This window comes from Babylonia areolata, chromosome 24, assembly GCF_041734735.1.
Source record: "Babylonia areolata isolate BAREFJ2019XMU chromosome 24, ASM4173473v1, whole genome shotgun sequence".
Lineage (NCBI taxonomy): Eukaryota > Metazoa > Mollusca > Gastropoda > Neogastropoda > Buccinidae > Babylonia > Babylonia areolata.
In genome coordinates, this window is record NC_134899.1 from 3,186,586 (window position 1) to 3,203,127 (window position 16,542).

The window sequence follows — 16,542 nt, forward strand, 5'->3', positions numbered from 1 at the left end:
AAACGAAGAAAAAAAAAAAAAAAAGAAAAGAAAAAAGTAAGAAGAGAGGAAGAGACAGGGAGGGGAGAGTGAAGAGAAGAAGAGAAAAGATGAAATGAGAGAGAGAGAGGGAAGAGAGACATAGAGAGACAGAGAGAGATAGGCAGACACAGAGAGAGAGAGATATATATATAGGCAGACACAGAGAGAGAGAGAGAAGAGACAGAGAGAGAGAGAGAGAGAGAAAAGAGACATAGAGAGAGAGAGGGAAGGGAGGCATAGAGAGAGAGAGAGAGAAGAGACAGAGAGACAGAGAGAGAGAAAAGAGACATAGAGAGACAGAGAGAGAGAGGGAAGGGAGGCATAGAGAGAGAGAGAGAGAGAGGGAAGAGAGACATAGAGACAGAGAGAGGGAAGAGAGACATAGAGACAGAGAGAGGGAAGAGAGACATAGACAGAGAGAGACAGAGAGGGAAGAGAGACATAGACACAGAGAGAGAGAGACAGAGAGAGAGAAGAGAGACATAGAGACAGAGAGAGAGAGAGACAGAGAGAGGGAAGAGAGACATAGGCAGAGACACAGAGAGAGAGGGGGGGGGGGAGAAGAGAGACATAGAGAAGACAGAGAGAGAGAGAAAGAGAGATGTAGCAGTATCATCATCATCATTAGAAGTTGTACCAGTAGTAGTAGTATCCCAAACTGATCAACATACTGAGAACATTCATTTGCTTATTTGTCTGTTGCTGGCAGTGGCATTAAAAAAACAAAACCAAACAAAAAAGCAACCCGCAAGCCAGTGAGTTTACTTTTCATTTCAATTTGTCACATGAGAGAAAAACTCACAATTTTTCTTAATCTTAAAGTTAGTTGGCTGATAAAAACATGAACATAGCATCATTTTTTTGTTTTTGTTTTTCGTATGACCCATTAACCATGACAGCAGTGATGAGGCAGAAAGAGAGAGAGCGGGGTGGAGGGAGTGAGAGAAGGAGAGAGAGAGAAGGAGAGAGAAGCAGAGAGAGTTTAGAGCCTGGTCTCTGACAATGGGAAGGCACTATAAAAATATGAACAATAATAAGTTTCAGCCACACCTAAAAAAAAGAGAAGTAAAGTCAAGGTGTCAAGAAACCATTCAAGTCCTTGGTTCTGCGCGAGTCTCTCCAGGCCAATCTCAACACATGCCTCTCCTTCCTGAGAAGAGCAGCAGCCAAATGTCACAGTCGCGGGCTCTCACCCGAGTTGCCTGAGCTCGATCCCCCAGTTTAAATGAACCTGGTGGGTAAAGGGTGGATATTTTTCGAATATCAACGTAGATACAAAGCTGCTTGTACCTGAACTCCCTTCATGCGCACAGAAAATCAAGCATACAGGTACATTAAAAGAGCCTGTGATCTATGTCAGCTAACTGAAACATGAAAATACCCAGCACACCCCTGCCATGAAAGAGTCAATCATTCATCCACAAAATCATGTTGGACATATAGCAGTGGAACAGAATAAACCTATACCAAACAAAAATTAACAAATAATGAGGCCAGGAGACGATATGATTAACAAATAGTAAAGAGTGGTAACTCTCTCCATTACACAAGGTGCACAACTTCAAGTCAGTGATGCTTACGCTACCGATTCAGCTAGCTAAAAAAAAACACTTTCCATCCCTGTCTCCAAGCAAACACAATGCCATTTTGATGAAAAACAAAGGGCAAACAGAACAACCGTAATTACAAGTGCTTATTCAGCAAAGCAGGTGAAATGACAAAGCAGTTAAAAACAAACACAACAGATTAAAAAAAACAACAACAACAACAAAAAAACCTCCTCAAACCCAGACAAAAACCACCACCAATAACATAAAACTGATATCTCCTCTTTTTTCTTTTCTTTTCCCCCTCTTGGGATTCTTATAAAGTAAGAAAGAGGGGTGGGGGTGGGGGGGTGACAACACAGTGAAACAAAGAAATAGCATTTCAGGAACAATTAGCAAAACAAGTACACTTGCAGACAGAAGAAAGGACACGCTGACCGATCCATTAACTCTCTCCATACAAACGGCGAAAGAGACGACGTTAACAGCGTTTCACCCCAATTACCACCATCCAAATATTGCAAGCGGAGGCTCTTATACTGAAGAGGTGAATGTTGACAAATAATACCACAATTCTGACGACGGAAGCTAAAGGTTGGGTCATTCAGACACCCACTGGACATCCGAGGGGTCTGTGTAGAGGAGAAGAGAGGACTGGCCGTACTGAGTGAGTTAAAAAAAAAAAAAAAAAAAATGAAAGTCAGATGCCTGAACTTGGCAAAAACCCAACACACTCATGAGACCTTGACAGCCTATCCCAAGTTTGTGTAGAAACACTAACATGAAATGAAATAAAACAACTGAACAAAAAACAAACAAGGAAGTCAACAGATTGAAATATCAGTGCCTGGAAAACTAAATATAGATTCTGCAGAACCTGAAAAATATAACTAAATAAACAATTCTGAGAAAAGAAAATCTGGCCACAAGTGCTTTAAGTGTGTGTGTGTGTGGTCATACCCATAATTTGTAGTATTGTCTCAGTATATGTACACGTGTTGTCTTTTCATGTGCAGAGGTTAAAATCAAAGTCAACATTTTTATTTCAAAATGGCAATGGAACAAGCAAGAACTGCTTTTTTACAATGTTAAAATGCACTATGTTATTATGCGCTATTGTGTATGTGTTGTTTCATGTAAGGTGCATACAGCCCATTACATGGGGAGTTTATGCCATATAAGTACTATCTGTTATTATTATTATCATCATTATTATTAATCATATTCATTATTTTAACCACAAACAAGTCCCAACATTGACAATCCCATCAATTTTTTGCCAGGGGATTAAAAAAAAAATATTGAACCTGAACACAAACACGATTTTCCAAAATACACATTTTATGTAACACACTGCTGTCTAGGCTATAAGCAGAACCACACACTTAGCCGACTGCGAGATCCCCCTGACAGGCCTGATAGTGCCAGACACTGATAAGTAGGTCAGCTGCTGTGCCTGCTAACCCATCACTGACCCTTCTTTGTCTTCTATTAAAGCGTGGCAATTTGCGCGCCTCTTTTGAGCGGGCTGGTGAGCATACTCCTATATCTGTGGCATTAATGTTTGCACTGTTGGAAAGAGCGGACACGGACACTTCTCTTTTTGTTGGTGGTAGTACTTTCCTTGGCTGGAAAATATTTTTTAAGATAGCAGTATTTACTTGACAGAACTGTGCTGACAATTGTGACTGGCAGTGGTGTGGGTTTTTTTTTCATACCAGAAGTACCGTGAGTTTGGTTTTCCTTCACATTCTGTTCTCTCACATTTCTTTCTTCCATTCTGTTTTCTTCTCTGTCTTTCTTTCGTGCTGTTTCCTTCCCTCTCTTTCTCTCCTTCATCCCTTCCTTTCTTTCATTCTGTTTCCTTCTCTCTCTTTTCTTCAGTGTGCGTGAATGACTGAATCAGTGTGCCTGTGGAGTACTTGTACAACTGCAAAACAGTTGTGATCTTTAACACGCCACAGTTTCCTTCAGAATTTCCAGCTATCAACACAGGTTAGTGAGAGGCATGCTGATGTGTAATGCTGTGCATGGAATGTATTGTCTGCGTTGAGCGAATTTTGTGAGATTAGATTCAGTGTGTTAAAAATGTGTCAAAATGCATGTTAACTGGTGGTAAGCATACCTGCTTTTTTCAAACAGTTATCCTGAGAAAAATAATCGGATGTTCACATTTGAGTTTCCTATCGTTTTAAAGCTAAGACTGTGCTCTTTCAGACCATACTATTCATTAAGCGATTGCGTTGACAAGCAACGTGTCATCAAAAGTTAACGAAGAGATGTTGTTTTCTCCCTGTGGCCGCTGCCATCGCGCGGAACAGCACACTGGTCTTTCTCCCTCCCAACAGCTGATAACGGCTGGAGGCGCAGCGTGAAAGAGAACTCATACCGTTTTGTGCTCTCAGTTCTTCCAAGTTAAAGCTCTAACCCTTCCCGCGGTAGCGTGTTATTTTTAGGTGGCGCCTTTCCCTCCTGAGTTGAATGCAGGGTCAAATTCTCTCCTCGGATGAACTAAACGTCAAGCGCTGAACACGTGTGAACAGGTATACAAAACCCAAAAAATGCCATCATTCAACTCACATAAATGTCCTAAGCACAAAAATCAGCACCACATAATAAGAATGCCCAGTCATTAAGTCCAGTCTTTTTTTTTCTCTCTCTCTCTCAAGGCCCGACTAAGCACGTTGGGTCACGCTGCTGGTCAGGCATCTGCTTGGCAGATGTGGTGTAGCGCATATGGATTTGACCGAACGCAGTGACGCCTCCTTGAGCTGCTGATACTGGTAAGTCCAGAAAAGACCAAAAACACTGAAGGTTTCTATGGGGAAATATATAAAGGTGAATGGACCAGCAAGGCAGAAAGAGGCTCCAGAAAGAAAAGGACACAGCTAGAAACAAAGAGCATGACAGGAAAGAGGAACTTTCTAGCACAGAACTTCTAGCATGTGGAGATACTAGACTGTGTTGTTTTAGTCTTTTTGTCACAAGAGATTTCTCTGTGTGAAATTCGGGCTGATCTCCCCAGGGAGAGCATGTCGCTACAGTAAGAGTGCCACCTTTTTTTCTTTTTTTTTTCTCTCTTTTCTCTGCCTGCAATTTTATTTGTTTTCATATTGATTTTTTTTTTCTACAGAATTTGTTTTCATATTAAAGATGATTTTTTTTCTACAGAATTTGTTTTCATATCGAAGATGATTTTTTCTACAGAATTTTGCCAGGGAAAACCTTTTTGTTGCCATGGGTTCTCTTATACGTGCGCTAGGTGCATGCTGCACACGGGACCTTGATTTATGACAAGCATCCAGACCACTACTCAAGGTCTTGTACAGGTGGAGAAAATACTGGCAACTGTGGGATTCGAACCAGTGCACTCAGATTCTCTTGCTTCCTTGGTGGATGTGTTATCTCCAGGCCAACACTCCACATGTACACAGAATACTACTGAAAGAGCACCCTGCGTCCCCATGGGGGAGATACAGACGACGGAGACATGGGCTACTAACACACCCACCTAGGAAGCCAGAGAATCTGACCCCACAAGATCAAATCCCACTCTCACCAGAGTTTCCTCCCCCTCCACAAGACACTAAGTTGTAGTCTGGATGCTTGTCATTCAGATAAACTGAGGTCCTGTGTGCAGCATGCACTGAACACATGTTAAAGAACCCATGGCAAGAAATGGGTTGTCCCTGGCAATATTCTGCACGAAAATCTACTCTAATCTGATATACTCATATGTGAGTGTGATTGAAACCTGACTGAATGACACAGGAAACGAATGATGAGCATAATGGCAGCTGTCAGTCGGCTCTACCCAAATAGGCTGGCCATTGTGCAAATGACTCTGGAAAGCGCTTTGAGTTTGCTCTCTGACTGAAGATAGGTCTTTAGGTGAAATAGAAATATCAACAATAATAAAACAAGACATTTATTTGAGACAACCATGAGGTGTTAAATGAAAATGTGACTATTTCATGTAATACAAAATAAGAAACACATCTGGCGTCAAGCTCCCAACTGATTACAATGGCCAAACCAGCAGATTGGTTAAGATACAGTTGGAGAACAAAAGACAACCACCACCACCAGAAACTCCCTTGACAGATCAGGACACACATATTCACCCAAACTTTCTCTACAGCATGCAAAACATAACTGAAAACATGGACATGGAATATATACAAGCTGTCAAGTCCTCAATAACACTTTGAAGACAGGATAATTTCACTGCTTTTCTCACCAGCACACCAACGCATCACGTGAGAAAGTTCACCGGTACATCAGGTATTCCCCAGAGTGACAACACCCACAGGTGTTCGATACCCTCCAACACAAGGCCATTGTGATCAGAAAAAAAAACACTTAAAATTTAACATACCATACCATGACATTCTGGTGCAGACTCCAGCAGGGTGTCTGATTCCTGTCCTGTGCAAAACACTTCACCCAAGTGGAGAAATCAAAATGGCTATGGCTAGAAGGCTCCCTTGAGTATAGTACCTCATTTTTGTTCCTTTAAAAGATTTCAAAGCAGACTGAGATGACGGAAAAAGACATCATTTGACAAAGACTGGTGAACATCTGAACACAGCAACCAGAATCCCCTCCCTGCTGGACTATTAGCAACAATGTCAAATGTCATAACACAAGCAGCAGTCACTTGCCAAATGCTTCAAACTAAAACTCATGGCAAGATGACAAACAACAGCTCTTCATGTCACTAAATTGTCCAACAACTTTATTTCAAGTTCATAACACCCTTATTTTGACACCAATACTCAGTGAAAACTTTGATCATGCATGCAGGATAGTTTGTCATCAATTTTCTTTTTCTTTTATCATAGCCCTGCATAAGAAATGGCATGCCCTGGCTCCGAACTACAACTCAACAAAAACTGAATTTGCTCAACAACAAAACAAAGAAAGCAAACATGACTTTGCTGATCAAACAAAGCTCTTCAAATAAGTGAAGGGAAATTTAGAACAAGATCAAGATGTGGAATTCCATGTATCCATACAAACAGAACACTCACACACTAACAGCCAGACCTTACTGCCACACCCACCTATCAAAACCTGAATTTTCAAACTATCCACACACACTTGCCATCCAGTCTTCAGTGACAGTTCAAAGAGCGATGTACTCAAGTAAAACCTGGCCATTCATCATGTACCACCCGACTACAATAAAAGAGCACAGAAGTAAAACAACAACAAACTTACTTAATCATGAACTAACACAACTGATCAATCCAAGCAGGAACAAAGCTAAACACGACCCAACTGTTTACAGAATCCACATCAATACTGAGTTTGCATGATCAGTTCAACTTGGCCAAACCCCCACTGTCTGGCCCTCCTGCTGACAAACACAACCCCTGCATCTGATCAGCCGTGTCTGCGGCAGACTGCTGGAGCTGGGTGTGGGGGGTGAGGGGAGGGGGATGCGGCCTCTGATGCGGTGCCAGACCCTGGACCTCGGAGTGTCGCTTCGTTTCCTCCTCCCGGTTGTCGTCCGCCTGCTCCTCCAGGGAGCGGAAGTCAATCGTCACCTGCTGCTTCTGCGACTCAAATTTCCTGGGGAGGGAAAAAAACAACAAAAAAAATCAAAGGAAAAAAGCACAAGTGAGAACGCTGTTCTCCCTGTTTCTTTCTCCTGTTGCCCACCCCTTCCCAGCCCTTTCTCCCCAACCAGCGTCTGTGTTATTACCCAGGATCTTACCGTCTGGTGTGTCCGTGGTGAACTCCCCCCTCCTCCCCAACAGACACACACATAAACATTGGATACTTATCACCTAGGCTCTCTTTGTTTACACACCTGAGCCAACAATCCACAAAACGTCTCTAGCAGGATTTATTTTAACCCCTTCAACCCTAGGGAGTTTTTACAGCCTTGGCAGGCTTCAATGCCAGACTGATGAGGAAAAATGTACAAAATATCTGTTTTTCTTCCACATTACATGTGGACACATGCAGAAATACTGTAGAAGTTAGTTTCACTTTCTTTGCAGTTTATGTATATGTATGAATGTGAAAACCGTTTTAATGAGGCGAACATTAACGAAAGAGCAATGCTCAGGTGCAGGGCTCAATGAGTTAATGAGATGCTTTACTTTAACTCTTTCACAACCAAGTTTCTTTGTGGAAAAGGCCTCCCAGTGCCAAATATTTTAGATATGATGCTCTCAGTCAAGGCTTCGTTTCATGTCCAAAAAAGAAAAAGAACTTGTTCACTTCAAACTGGGTCAGGGGGCAAAGGTTAGTCATTGTTCTATTGGCGGGGAAACTGGCTGCAGCTGTCAAGCTTTGTTACAGTGTGAAAAATGGTATTTTTCATGTGACCCTTCAATGTCGACTAGTCGCCTATGACGGTGCACTGTCTTGTCAACTAAAGTTGCCTATGGAGATGAAAGAGTTAAATACATTTTAACTTCAAAAAGTTAAACACATTTAAATGTCAAGTTTTTATGTCTGTACCCGTTTAAGCATACAAGTTTTTCAACTTAGTGTTTAAACGCACTTAAATGTAAGTTTTTACACTGTACAGTGCAACTGAGCATGTTTTACATGGACAGGTGCTTCATACATTGTCATTAAATACATGGTCACCACTACCAGCACTGCAGAACAAAGGCATCTCTCGCAGCAGCCACACAAGTCCTCACCTCAGCTTGATTCCAGCCTGGTTCAGCAGAATACGGGAAGCCTGGAAAGCAGGTTTCATGGCGTACTTGTCAGAGCAGTATATCACCTCCCTGATGCCAGACTGAACGATCAGTTTGGCGCATTCGTTGCAGGGAAAGAGAGCGACGTAAATGCGACAGTTTTTTACGTCCACCAAGTTCTTGTTGAGGATGGCGTTCATTTCAGCATGGCACACTGGAAAAAAGAAAAATGATGAAGTTTATCGACGGCTTAACTTCCAAGCTAGTGGAGATGTTACTTAATGGTAACACATGGCACACTGGAAAAGAAAAATAATGATGTTTATTGATGGCTTTACTTCCAAGCTAGTGGAGATGTTACTTAACGGTAACACATGTCACACTGGGAAAGAAAAATAATGTTTATTGATGGCTTAACTTCCATGCTAGTGGAGATGTTACTTCACGGTAACACATGTCACACTGGGAAAGAAAAATAATGATGTGTATTGACGGCTTAACTTCCATGCTAGTGGAGATGTTACTTAACAGTAACACATGTCACACTGGGAAAGAAAAATAATGATGTGTATCGACGGCTTAACTTCCATGCTAATGGAGATGTTACTTAACAGTAACACATGTCACACTGGGAAAGAAAAATAATGATGTGTATCGACGGCTTAACTTCCAAGCTAGTGGAGATGTTACTTAACGGTAACACATGTCACACTGGGAAAGAAAAATAATGATGTGTATCGACGGCTTAACTTCCATGCTAATGGAGTGGTGAATTAATGGTAACACATCTGCCCAGGAAATGAGAGAATCTGAGTACACCGGATCGAATCCCACACTCTCTGTTATTTCCCTACCTCCACTAGACCTTGGGTGGTGGTCTGGAACATTAGTTACTTGAATGACACAACTGAGATCCCATATGTAGCATGCACTAAACGCAAAAAGGATTTACGTGGCAAAATTCAGTAAGAGAATCCACTTTCATAGGAAAACAAATACACTTGAAAGCAGAAATTTAACCAGTTCAGTGCCGGAGAGTTTTGTAAAAATGTGCTCTCCCCTTGCCAAAGAATTTTGAGGATTCGGGGGTAATCATTTTTTTAAAAATTCGATTACAAAAACTATCGGAGATACATTAAGAAAGTAAACGTTTTTGAAAAAGAAAATGAAATTAGATTTTGAATCTGCGCATTTTTCCCCAATCCCAATTAGTTTGAATGTAGATAACTGTTCAGGCATATGAATTAAAGATGATGATTTCTGTGCAACAAAAAAGTCTATTTGAAGTAATTTCCACCTCCACAAAATGGCATCCATAAGGAAAACAAACAAAATACAGCTGGAAATAGCATGCCTATTATCAGATCAAACCTGTAGAAGGAATTAAAATAGGCTGTAAGTTTATAAAAAATCCAAAACAAATCACAACATGTGTAGACATGTATGTGAATAACTGTCCCAACCTTGATACAGTCAATATAAAAAGTCATTTACGTTCTCAGAAAATGAGCAGGAAAGCTTTTTGACAGCTATGAGCTTTCCGAAGTTAAAGGGTGAAGTTCTTTATGATACCCACTTCCTCCAAATTGCATCTGGGCCGACTAAAGTGTCTGCTGTACATCCAGCTTGCCTCCTCTTAAAATCAACCATCTGATTACTCATCAAGTGACAAAAAGCATTAAAACTATAAGCATGTCCAGTGCACTTTCAACATTTCATGAAAATCGTGGAGCATTGGCAGTTGTCTATTTGCGGCAGTATGCATTGATATAACAGCTTACTGACGTCAACTGCTACACCTGCTTCTGCACCCTCTGGCTGGCATTCAACCTATTATCTTACATCACTCCTCTCCCTCTTCCAATGCTAGCTGCACATATTCTGTCAGTCATAGTCTGATTGGATAGACGGACTGAATTAGCATCAAATGGGCTGTCAGTTTCATCACTGCCGTTATTCACTTTCATGTTTAAACCAGTCACCAGACAAGAGAGATCCTTCACCACTGTAGCTGTCCATAAGCACAGCTTGCAAACTTGTGTACATCCACAGGCTACGACCACTTTCATTACCAGACAAACTTTTCAACACTTTTTTTTTTTTGCATATGACTCTAATGATGCAACCCCCTTTCCACACTCCTTCCATGTGGTCCAGTACAAATCATTTTCAAGAAGGAAGGGTTCTTGTACCTGACATCTCTCATCTCATCTCATCTATCCCTTGACCCGTGGGTGGGTCGTTGGGGCACCATGGATGACTGCCTGGTCAGCTCGCGCCACCTGCCTCGGTCCTCAGCGGCCCTTTGAGTTGTGGCAAATGGCAGGCCCGTCCACTCTTTGATGTTGTCCTCCCACCGCTTTCTCTGTCTGCCTCTCTTCCTCCTTCCTTGTACGGTACCCTGCAGGATGGTCTTGGCTAGGCCGTCTGATCGTGTGACATGTCCATACCAGCGGAGCTTGCGTTCCTTCACTGTGGTTAGCAGGTCTTTGAATGGGCCAATGGCGTTTTGGACTCTTCTTTTCACTTCCTCATTTGTGATGTGGTCTTTGTATGTAATGTTCAGGATCTTGCGGAAGCATCTCATTTCCAGGGCCTGCATTCTTCTCTGGAGTTCTGCAGTGAGGGTCCAGGATTCGCAAGCGTATAGAAATATTGAGAAGATGAGGGAGCGCATTAGTCTGATTTTGGACGAGAGGGAGATCTTTTTGTCCTTCCATATAGTCTTCAATCGACTCAGTGCGGCAGTAGTCTGCGCGATTCTGGACAGGACCTCTGGTTTCGAACCCTCGTCTGACACAATGGCACCCAAGTATTTGAAGGAGGAGACTTCTTCCAGTTTTTCACCGTTTACGTGCAAGTTGGACGTTACGCCTTGGCTGTTGTTGGTCATAACCTTGGTCTTCTCGGCACTGATCTCCATGCCGTAGGCTGATGATGTCTTGTCAAGTTTGTGCACGAGTTCTTCGAGTTCTTTCTCTTCTCCTGCCAGGCCATCAATGTCATCGGCAAAGCGCAGGTTGGTGATGACTCTGCCTCCAATGCTGACAGTTCCCACATGATCTTCCAGGGCGTCAGTCATGATCCTTTCAAGAAAGAGGTTGAAGAGAGTGGGAGAGAGTAGACAGCCCTGTCTGACTCCGACCGTGGTTCTAAACCAGTTACCCGTGCTACCATTGAAGAGGACTGCACTGGTTGCTCTTTCATATAGGTTCTGTATGGCTTGGATGATGTCTTCACTGATGTTGAATTTGTTGACCCATAAGGCAGCGTGCCATACCCTGTCGAACGCCTTCTTGAAGTCAATGAAGACGTGGTAGAGGTCTCTTTGGTGCTGGAGATATTTCTCGCACAGCAAGCGCAGGTTGAAGATTTGTTCTGTTGTGCTTCTCCCTGCTCTGAAGCCGGCCTGCTCTTCTGCGATGATCATTTCTGCTTGCGGCTTCAGTCGGTTGAGAAGGACCTTTAGCATGACCTTGCTGGGGTGGCTGATTAGGCTGATAGTGCGGTAGTTTTTGCACTGTTGTAGATTGCCCTTCTTGGGGATTGTGATGACCAATGATTGTGTCCAGGTGGTTGGCCACTCTCCCGTCTGCAGGATCTTATTACAGATGGTGGTGAGGGCATCAATCACCGCTTCGCCTCCAGCTTGAATCAGTTCGGCGGGAATGTTGTCGACGCCAGCTGACTTCCCTGCTTTCAGTGTCTTCACTGCTGTACCTGACATATGCTCATTTAAATACTATATTTATAATCCAGACACATAAAACTAACCATTCTGAGTATGCTTACATTCACTGAACTAAACTTCAATGAAGAAAAATTGGAACATATGCAGAACACCAGTGGACGTCTTATATGCACTATGAAAACACTTTTTGCAGGTCGTCAGCTGACGTCTGATCGGCACTATGGCAACACTTTTTGCAGGACGTCAGCTGATGTTTTATAGGCACTATGGCAACACTTTTTGCAGGACATCAGCTGATGTTTTATAGGCACTATGGCAACACTTTTTGCAGGACATCAGCTGATGTTTTATAGGCACTATGGCAACACTTTTTGCAGGACATCAGCTGATGTTTTATAGGCACTATGGCAACACTTTTTGCAGGATGTCAGTTGATGTTTTATAGGCACTATGACAACACTTTTTGCAGGACGTCAGATGATGTTTTATAGGCACTATGGCAACACTTTTTGCAGGACGTCAGCTGATGTTTTATAGGCACTATGGCAACACTTTTTGCAGGACGTCAGTTGATGTTTTATAGGCACTATGGCAACACTTTTTGCAGGTGGTCAGCTGACATCTGATCGGCACTATGGCAACATTTTTAGCAGGACATCAGCTGTTTTATAGGCACTATGGCAACACTTTTTGCAGGACGTCAGCTGACGTCTTATAGTTACAGGCACTCAACAAGTTAAAGAAAAGTATGGCACTGCACTGTTGTAATGTGCTCTCCCTGGGGAGAGCAGCACAAATTTCACACAGGGAAATCTGTTATGACAGAGAATAATACATTATAATTAATGATTTATTTTCTGAAAGCAGACATCAACAGTACTTCTCAGAAGAAGCAAGAATGACTTGCATCCCATGATTTTTTTTGTTGTTGTAAGCAATCTCCCAATTAAAGGAAACTAACCTCACGAGTATTCTTCAATCATAAACCTACACAAACTTACTTCCCTTTCTACTTGAGCTTCTTCCTCATTCATGGGCTGCGACTCCCATGCTTACTCATAAACATGAGTGGGCTTTTACATGTATGACAGTTTTTACCCCCACCATGTAGGCAGGGTGGGGGCGGTGGTGGTGCATGCCGGGTATGTCCAAGTTGTTTCCATAACCCACCAAACCCTGACACAGATTATGGGATTTTTAACACGTATGTTTGATGTTCTGCATGCATATACTTATGAAGGGGGTTCAGGCACAAGCAGGTCTGCACGTGTGTTGAAAAATCTCCACCCTTTACCCACCAAGCGCCCTTACTGGGATTTGAACCTGGGACCTCAGATTGAAAGTCCTAAGCTTCTGTCTGGGGATGCCGTAGCTGACAGGAATTGGCTGTGTCTGACCGAAGTGTGTTGCTATGTCAGGCTGATGGTAACTGGCTCTACTAATCAGGAAAAAAACAAAAAACAAAAACAAAGTACATATGCGGACATGGCAACAGAGAGCTGTACCAACCATAGAAATACTTTCTCTCCAGAATGTTCTCCGAGTCTCTTCCCCACGGCATGACATCATCACTGCATCCAATCGGCATGCCATTGTATCCGATGCCAACGATCTTATTTTCTCCATTCACAATGCAAGCGCCAACCTGAAACCGATTTCAGTGATAAGCTGATAATTCTACCAACATCAGTATCAAACTGCATTCAAACAGCAGCATTTATAACAAGAAACAAATAAAATATTCAAAATAACATTCCACATTTCCTGGTGAATTTCAAAAGGCAGGGCAACTAGATAATGCAAATGAACAATTGAAAAAAGAAGATTCATTACACAATGTCAACAGTATACAGCATTAAAAAACAGGGCACTTTTCTCACTTCACAGGTTGTGGGGGGGGGGGGGAGACTTCCCCTGATGCATATTTGAACTACATCTTTTGCTACACGTGTGAGCATATTCATTAATCTATATACAGAAAAAAGTGTCAAGGCTTGCTCGGAAAAAGGGGAATGAACTGGGAAGACAGAATAAGGAGACAACAGTCAAGGAAGACAAAAAGGCAGTAATAAAGAGAAAAGCCAATCATAGAAAAGACGAAATTTTCAGCACAATATTTCCAGAAGGCAGGGATGCTATTAGTACTGAAGAGCCCCCAGCACAACTATGGGGATTTCATGACCTGTACAGACCCTGAGTCCACCACCACCCTGACCTGAGTTCTGGGGTCCTTGCTGCGCTGGGCTGACAGGAAGGCCACAGCCATGAAATATTCGTCCCATGACAAGTAGTCCTTTCGCTTCTCACTCTCCTGTCTGCACACACAACAGTTTCTGTTTCAAGGAGGATGTAATAACAATAATACTACTACTGAAAATAATACTATTAAAAATATCAATAATAATAATATTGTTGTCTGCACTGGCAGATGAGCATAGTCTGTCTGCATTGGTTGATATGCTTCTTTACCATTCTGCCACCTTCTTTCTTGTCCTGTGCATTATCAGATACACTAACACCAATGACTGTATCAGCTTTAGTTTGCTCACATTTGCTGTAATAAATAATAAAGTGACGATCAACGAGAATGACAAAGTAGCCATAAGAAAACAACAACTTGCACGCTGTTCATGAATCAATCACAACAACTTGAAGTTAAAATGTATACGTTCAGAAAGCACACAATGTACCATACTATCCAATGCTGAAGTATGCAAGTGCAAAGCTTATAGACTAATTAGACTATGAACAAGAATTGAACGTTACAACTTACATCCGGTATTCATTCGGGACCGATGTCGAGCTGCTCGCTGCGCATCGATCGAGGATCGATACCTAGCGCCGACCTGTCCAATTCGGCAATATCCTCATTTTCCCCCCTCGAGACGGAATGAGTAGTATTCACAACAAGGCGTGGACGTTCATTCGTCAGTCGCACAGAGCAGTGGAGGGGAAGAAATGTGGATATCGCATGCTAAACTGCGACATTACAATATTGCCTATGATTTAAGTGACGATGAAGCTGAGAACAAACGTCAGTTAGTGTAGGGTTTGTTTGATTTCCCCAGTTGTAACATATGTCCATGTTCTTGGCATTTTTGTTTTTAATTCTTTTTATCATGATGATGATGACGATCCAACGACAAGGGACGTAACTATGCACCAAATTGACAAGAAAAAATTCATCGTTGCGATTCACAAACATGGAAAACTTACCTTTTCCCGATCAGTTCATGTCCGTTACTATTGTTTTTAATGTCGTTTATAACAATCGTTGCTTCGGTCTTCTCCATTATCAACGGAATCAAAATGTTCTTCTTCCAGACTTTGTATGGTTTCTTTCTCGGTGTAATGTGGCCTTTCTCTGTTTTTCAGTTGGCATGTAAATAATGGCGGGAAACCAAACAGGATAGATAACTCTTTTTGACCTGTCGATTGAATATGAAAACTTGGATGAGTATTATTTGTTGAGCAAAGCCGGCGCTTAGGAAATTTCAAAACCGAAACATTTGGTTATGGTATTATTAATAATCACCATTATCTATTTTTGCACTGTGAGCAAATCATCCCAAGATGTTTCATAGGAAACGTTGTTTGTGAAAGTTGGGAATAAACTGACAGGGTGCTGTATTTCAGAAAACACGTTCAAAGTGCTGTTCGCATTTCAGTTCAGTTACAGCTTCAAAGACGTGTCAAAGCGTGCGGAGTGGTTCGTACATGCGACACCACTGTCTTCTTCTTCTTCGTCTTCTTTTATAGTTCAGTGCTGTAATTTATTTGGCCCACCTTTTCAGAGATGAGGCACTATGACTGACTCAGTGACTGATCATGTTAATGAACTTACTACCTCTTACTGATGAATGAACTTGATTTGTGTGGCCGGACGCGTGTAACATTTCAACACTGAAGATGTGTGTACACAGCGCCACGCACGGCACACACAAATATACAGATACAAAAACTAAACTAGCAGGGAGTGTATGACTTTGGCCACAGCCGGGCTAACATTGGAAATAGCCTAATGTGTTTTTACGTGCTGTTTTTTCTTCTTTTTTTCAGACTGAGTCTTTTTAAAGATTTTTTTTTATAGTGAACTCCACTATAAGAGTCCAGGGCGTTTTCTCAGGTGTTGGATATGAAAGAGAACAAGGAACAATCACCACTGAGACCTGAAGGCTCACTGACCAGATCGCTGTGTGTCTGACTGGAGAACGACCCACGTTGCATGACGTACTCCGCCGGCTGTCACCACTTCCCATTATTTGCCATCGCTTTTTGTTGTTGTTCAGTGTTCACGAACCTCCACATTCCCCCCCCCCCTCCCCGACCCCTCCCCCCAGGATTTGAGCGTCAATCAGAGTCGCTATCACACACACACACACACACACACACACACACACACACACACACACACACACACACACATATAATTATATATATATATATATATATATATATATATATACAGAATGCCTAAACGTTTGTCCTGGTAGGTCAATAAATGTCACATTGACCTTCTTTGGTGGCACAGACGTGAAAAATTTTCCTTGTAAGATTCATCATAATATCAGAGGCAATTTATGGTTGTAACACTGATATGTCATACGGAAACAAGAAT

At 42.1% G+C, this 16,542-nt stretch overlaps 1 protein-coding gene across 1 annotated transcript; it reads right to left on the reverse strand.

Annotated features, from left to right (window-relative positions):
• Positions 1-3,637: 3,637 nt before the first annotated feature.
• LOC143298734 (deoxycytidylate deaminase-like) lies at positions 3,638-15,298 on the reverse strand. The gene is made up of 5 exons (XM_076611659.1): positions 15,141-15,298; positions 14,140-14,239; positions 13,434-13,569; positions 8,234-8,447; positions 3,638-7,145 (listed from the first exon to the last, which is right to left on the reverse strand). Exons 1-5 carry the CDS (start codon positions 15,215-15,217, stop codon positions 6,890-6,892), a joined length of 783 nt encoding a protein of 260 aa, XP_076467774.1. The 5' UTR covers positions 15,218-15,298; the 3' UTR covers positions 3,638-6,889.
• Between the last annotated feature and the right edge of the window lie 1,244 nt (positions 15,299-16,542).

Bases quoted from the DNA above. Each gene is read 5' to 3' on its own strand.
- LOC143298734 (XM_076611659.1), bottom strand. From the start codon at position 15,217: ATGGAGAAGACCGAAGCAACGATTGTTATAAACGACATTAAAAACAAT. The intron at 14,240-15,140 runs GTAAGTTTTCCA...TTGTGTGTGCAG, and splicing joins CATGAACTGATCGGGAAAAG to ACAGGAGAGTGAGAAGCGAA. The intron at 13,570-14,139 runs GTCAGGGTGGTG...AATCGGTTTCAG, and splicing joins GCAAGGACCCCAGAACTCAG to GTTGGCGCTTGCATTGTGAA.